Raw genomic sequence first — 6,111 nt, 5'->3', positions numbered from 1 at the left:
ACCACATTCCACTGTAGCTCCACATGTTTAGGGTCATCGTCTTGCTGGAAGGTCTTTAGTAACTTTGATTAGGAAATCAATTTTGTGCCCAGCGCTAGCTTCGCTTATCTAAAGCTAGGGCCGTGATCTCAAGATTGTGAGGAATATAAATCACTGAATAAATAATTTCCTCACCGACCCCCCAGCCGGCATACTCCTGACAGAAGCTGCTCAGTAAAATATATATCCATATCGCCCAGCCCTAAAACTACAGCAGGTTCTGGAACTGCAGCTGCTCTCCGGCTCGGTGGATGGATGATGTTGATTAATAGGCTCATTTTAAAGGATGATCTCAGGTTTATATGAATTGACAATGAATAATTTAAATGAAGATATATTTGAATGAAAAATCTCTATATTTTTAAAACCTTTCTTTAATAAACACGAGCGGAGAGGCTGTACCTCCCCGGTGTAGCGGTTCCTCAGGTTCAGCGAGGACATGAAGTTGGAGTAATCCTTCTTCACACAGGTGGGTCGATCAGTCAGCTGGGTGGCCTGAAGAAAGAGGCAACAAAAAATCATAAATATAAAAAGATTCAAAAATAAAAAAGAGACAGAAAAACAGAACAGCCGTGTCTCATGTGTTTCTAAACAACACCAACCTGAGGGAAAGCAGCCTTGGGAGCAGAATCATAAAGACACCCAGCAAACCAACCACCAAGCCCCCAGCCCAGCAGGTACACAGATACACGAGTAAACAGCTCAGCAGGTAAACAGAGCAAAACATCACAAAACAGAACCACTGACAAAACTCTCCACAGCCATGAAAATCAGAACATCAAAAAATGTTCAATGTTTCTGACATAAAAATGTATTTGATACAAAATAGTAAAAAACACAGAAATCAATAGGAAATTATGGGTTAAAACTGAGTCAGGATTGGCTGATTTCAGGTTGATGCATCAATTGGCTGATTCTGCTTCACATGACAAAGATATTATTATTATATTTGGTAAATCATTGTCTGAGTGATGTATAACTTATTTATTCATAATCAATTGATTTGCTATGCTGACTGATTATCAAACATTTAATCACGTCCGCACATACTGGATCAAAAATACTGCAAATGATGCGCTCTTACCTTTATCTGGCCAATAACCTCAGCAATCTATCCAGTAGGAGGACAGCAAATACATAACTTAACGGGACTTTCCTGCATTTGCTAAACATTTACAATATCCAACAAAATGTATTTTATCTTTTTATGTAAAAGCAATATAGAAATGAAACTAACTAAAATATTACTCAACACAGTATTAAAGTGAGTACAGCCCACAGTGAACATGTCCAATCTGTGCCTAATGGTGTCTTTATCCATTCCTGGTGTCATGTGACTTGTTAGAGTTTCAAGGTTACAGGTGTGAATGTGGAGCAGGGCTAATAAATTTGGTACATTGGATATTCAACATGCCACCTCATGGTAAAGAACTCTCTAAAGGTATGAGAGAAACAGAATTGCTGCTGTATATAAAGATGGTCTAGGCTATAAGAAGATTAAAAACACCCTGAAACTGAGATATAGCACAATGACCACGATCATTTTGCAGTTTTCCAGGACACTCAGAACAGACCTCTCCAGGGTCGAACAAAAAAGTCCACGTGTTCAGTGTAATATCCAGAGTTTGGCTTTAAATAATAAAAGTATGGGTGCTGCCACTATTGCTGCAGAGGTTGAATAAGTGTGAGGTCAGCCTGCAGTGCTCAGATCATACACCCTGCACACACTGCATCACCTCTGTCTCCATGGAACTGTCCTAGAAGACAGCCTCTTCTGAAGTTGATGCAAAAGAAAGCCTGAAACAGTTTACTGAAGACGTCCAAGAGCATGGATTACTGGAGCTGTGAATTCCAACATGTACTGTGATATTTTAAAGCAGATTATGATCCCCTCCTTTGTACCACATGGCAGGTTTCCAACACAATTACAACCCCATTCACACCTCCAAGATGACAACTGACTGAGGAAGCTGAAGGTAAAGGTGATGGACTGGCCAAGTTTGTCTCCAGACCCAAACCCAATTGAGCACCTGTGGGGCATCCTCATGCAGAAGATCGGGAACATCCACCAGCTCGGTGATGTCATCATACAGGGAGGGGGAGAGGATTCCAGTGGTAAACTGTGCAGCTCTGATGAACTTCACGCCCAAGACGGTTAGAGAGCAGAATTCAGAACCCACCCATTTAAAATAATAAAAACTTCTGAATACTTCCTCTTTTTCTGTTCTATTTCCAAGCACTAAAAAGTTGTATCTGTGAAGATCACAGTTAAACCCTGGAATATTTATTTAATAAGTTTTAGTGGCAGAAGTAACGTATGTGGTGCGAGTCTCACCCCGAGAGTCATGCTCTGCCGATTGTAGCCGGCAAAGTTAAGGATGCTCTCAGTGGCCATCGCCAAACCAGTGTGCTGAGAAAGACCAGAAACCCAGTTCTGATGCTTATTTAGGTACTCCTGAGATAAAGAGAGAGAGAGAGAGAGAGAGAGAGAGAGAGAGAGAGAGAGAGAGAGAGAGAGAATGTAAAAATGAGTGAGAACTAAATGTATTGCCTTTTTATATCCGAGTATAAACAGTAAGAAAGTGTTTTAGGTTCAGGTGCCGCAGTGTGAACAGGCAAACTGTACCTGTAGGTGAGATTTGGTAACAGACGACGCCCACTTCATCGCTTCTTTCAAAATTTCACCACAGCGTGCAGCAAAGTCCTTTACTATACTCTAATAAAACACGACAGCAGAAAAAAATATTATTTTTATATAACTGTTACATTCTTATACATGCATACAGTATAGATATACAGTACTGTGATGAAAATCTAATCTAGCCATGAGATCCAGATTAAATCAGCACAACATTGGGGATATAGATCAGAACTTTGACTGGATCATTCTAACACATGAATATTCTCTGATTTAAATAATTCCACTGTAGCTCTGGCTGTATGTTTAGGGTCATCGTCTTGCTGGAAGGTCTCAAGTCTTTTACAACAGCTTTTCTTCTTCCAGGATTGTTCTGTGATTATCTCCGTCCTCAGGGTGAGTAAATTAAACTGAGGGAAGGACAGTTGTCAGGTTTGGTTGCTAAAACCCACACAGCTCAAATAAGAAGATTCTGAATCTCTGCATAAGTTTAATGCAAAAAGTCTTTGAATTCATGCGTTGTTCTGATTTGTCTTTTATTCTATTTTTTTCTCACCTCTCGAGCTTCATGTGTGTCCGGTACTGTAATTCTGTGAGGAGTATCAGGAATGTCATAATAAGGCTGGTCCTTGTGAATATCCTGTTCAACAAAGAACAAGAACCAACATTTAAAAAATACTTAAATACAATATTTAAAATATAAACATGTTTTCACAGTTTTAGTTTCAGAGACCCTCACCGCACTCAGAGACAGAGACAGTGTCTGCAAAATGTCCAACATAGTCTTCAGAACTCGTCCGCTCCACAGCAGGTGAGGAAACCTAAATAAATAAATAAAATAAATAAAGTATGAAACAAAGCCTGTTTAATAAATTCACTGATTCAGATTTTTTTATGAGGAGACGCACGTTTCAGCCAATCCTGAAAGATACTTGTCAGCCACTCGTCGAATTCTCTTGTGGGTGTGGTTAAAGTTGACCAGTAAGAACTGTGCGTGGCGTTCCAGCTCCTCCTCATGCTCTTTAGTTTTTGGCTATAAAACAAAAAGACACTTTACTAAAATATATAATAATAAAATACAACCTCCTGCAGATGCTAATACAGTTAGGCCCATAAATTAAAAATACATTTTGTAATTAAAGTTCAGACTTTCAGGAGTTTTTAGGAACTACAACCATTTTTCTATAAAAAAAATCATTTCAGGAGTTCAAAAGTAATTGTACAACTAATTTCAGAAGCTGTTTTATGGGCTTCCTGGTCCATTCCCTAATTAATCCATCATCAGTTAAGAGTTTATTTCAGGTGTGTTATTTTTATTTGGAAGCTGTTGCTGTAAACCGACAACATGCAGTTAAAGACGCACCAATGCAAGAGAAACAGATTATTAAACTGATAAAAGAAGAATTAAAAAATAACATGATCTCAGCAAAATGACTTTATTACTCTGCCATATTAAAATTAACCTGTGGTTAATACCAGTAAGAAAAACATATTCCAGGTAATTAGCATTTTTATATTAATTCATAATTCAATCAAATCATATTTATTTATATACTTTTTGTATACTGATGATGTCACAAAGCAGCTTTACTGAACAAAGAATCCGAGAAAACACTAAATATATAATAAAAAACCTCCAGTGAGGGACGGATAACCTGAGCTCACCTTTTCTGCCATCATCTGGAGAAACACCTCAAACACTTTGTCGCCAACACAGATCACACACTGCATCATCCCTACAGTCCAGGAGAATCGCAGAGAAACACAGAGATCAAATACAGTGTTTTTATATTAAAGATTAAAGATAAAACTGCTCTCTTTTCTTCTGACCTGACTTGTCCTTCTGTATGGCCTTGTCCTCAAAATATCTGAACATCACCTGGAACCTGTCCGCATCGTTCGAATGCAGCATCCTGAAGCAGAAAGTTCAGAAAAATTATCCAAGTTGTGGGAACAATTAGTAGTTGATCAATTAAAACCAGAAATCTATTATATGAGTTTTATCATTTAATTAGTCAGATTTTGCTTCTTCTGTTTATTTGTTATATGATACATTTAACTGAAATCGCTGATCCAAACAACCAATGATTTATAAGGAAAATCATGAAAATGATCAGGAGTTCCCAAACATTTCATACCACTGTAAATATTATGGGATGCCCTGTGACCCCTGACTCTAATAATCAGGTGATTTACATGTGAGAAACTCTACAGTAGTGTAGTACCTCATGTACTCCAGTCTGTAGACGGACAGCAGGTAGGTGCACATGGCGAAGTCCAGTTTGTTAATGAGAGCCGCAGCTTCCGGCGCCGGATCCAACAGATTAATTATGGTGCTGCGCAGATCGTTCAGCTCCGCCTACAGAAAAGCCATTCAAAAACAGATACTGAAATTGTAATAAACCAGAAACTGGTTTACTTAAGGGGTTTAGATACAACACCCATATATTTAAGGATTAACACATTTTAACTTGAGGCTTCAGTGGTACAGTAAAAATAATGTTTTTATACATAAAGAAAAAAAATCATTTTAACAGGTAAATCATGTTTTTGGAACTTTTTTTAAGGATTTGGAATTTACACTTTAATCTAACAAATACTTCATCAGTATTGACTGACAATCTTGACTGATAAAAAAACTGTAAATGAGAAAAAACTTTTCTAGCAGCACCTGAAAAAAGTATTAAAAAAAGATAATTTATAGAGTTATGACGAGATCGCGTACTGCGAAATTAAATCAGCACATTATTCTCATCAGGTGTAAAATGAGTCTAATGAGACCCACACACCAAAACACAACACAGAGATGCAGCCATGACCGATAGGGGTTGCCAGTTTAAAACAGAACCCTCACTGGGGGGATTCTAACAAGGGCTGAAAAGACTGATGGGTTTATATGATATATAATTCAGAATCTAATACAACCTGCAGTTGGTGAATTTTAATCATATATTTTAAATGAAAAAATCTCGTCTCATTCTCATGAACCCAACGTATTATTTTGTCTCGTCTTGTGAGCTGAGTGTCTCGTCACACCTCTAGTTATTCACCATTTTTTATCTTATGGAGAATTACACTTTCTATTGCTTTATTTCTTTGCTACAGTGTGGATCTATCAAAACCTGACTTTTAAATAATAAGTGATTTTGGAAAAACTTTTACAGGGAAATTGATGCATAAGCTCATATTACGGGTAAATTTAGCCCCTGATGAAGTTCAGGGCACCTGAGTCACAGTGTCGTTCTTCAGGGCGGAGTTGTACTGAAGCTCGGAGCGTAGCGGCTCTCCGCTGGGGAACGTGAGCAGCGGCGACTTCGTAGCAATTTCACAAACCCCCTCATACCACTCCTCAGGCCACAGTCCTACATTACACAAATTATTCCATAAATTCATAAATTCTCATTCATATATAAAACAATATATAATAATAATAT

The 6,111-nt window shown here is 37.9% G+C and overlaps 1 protein-coding gene across 2 annotated transcripts in view; it reads right to left on the bottom strand.

Moving 5' to 3' along the window:
• The window catches only part of pi4kab (phosphatidylinositol 4-kinase, catalytic, alpha b), a 46,392-nt gene that overhangs the window by 16,990 nt on the left and 23,291 nt on the right, over positions 1 to 6,111 (bottom strand). The window contains exons 21-32 of one of the 2 annotated variants that reach the window (XM_049485813.1): positions 5,903 to 6,039; positions 4,903 to 5,036; positions 4,508 to 4,590; positions 4,343 to 4,413; positions 3,586 to 3,710; positions 3,417 to 3,498; positions 3,234 to 3,317; positions 2,666 to 2,755; positions 2,375 to 2,494; positions 1,124 to 1,150; positions 642 to 740; positions 442 to 534 (exon numbers count right to left, since the gene is read on the bottom strand). In XM_049485813.1, the coding sequence (XP_049341770.1) occupies positions 442 to 534; positions 642 to 740; positions 1,124 to 1,150; positions 2,375 to 2,494; positions 2,666 to 2,755; positions 3,234 to 3,317; positions 3,417 to 3,498; positions 3,586 to 3,710; positions 4,343 to 4,413; positions 4,508 to 4,590; positions 4,903 to 5,036; positions 5,903 to 6,039 (1,145 nt within the window). The remainder of the gene's footprint in view (positions 1 to 441; positions 535 to 641; positions 741 to 1,123; positions 1,151 to 2,374; positions 2,495 to 2,665; positions 2,756 to 3,233; positions 3,318 to 3,416; positions 3,499 to 3,585; positions 3,711 to 4,342; positions 4,414 to 4,507; positions 4,591 to 4,902; positions 5,037 to 5,902; positions 6,040 to 6,111) is intronic. The other variant, XM_007241247.4, reaches the window with a different exon arrangement.

Source organism: Astyanax mexicanus, chromosome 12 (assembly GCF_023375975.1).
Source record: "Astyanax mexicanus isolate ESR-SI-001 chromosome 12, AstMex3_surface, whole genome shotgun sequence".
In the NCBI taxonomy this organism is placed as follows: Eukaryota; Metazoa; Chordata; class Actinopteri; order Characiformes; family Acestrorhamphidae; genus Astyanax; species Astyanax mexicanus.
This window is presented reverse-complemented; position numbering and strand designations above follow the sequence as displayed.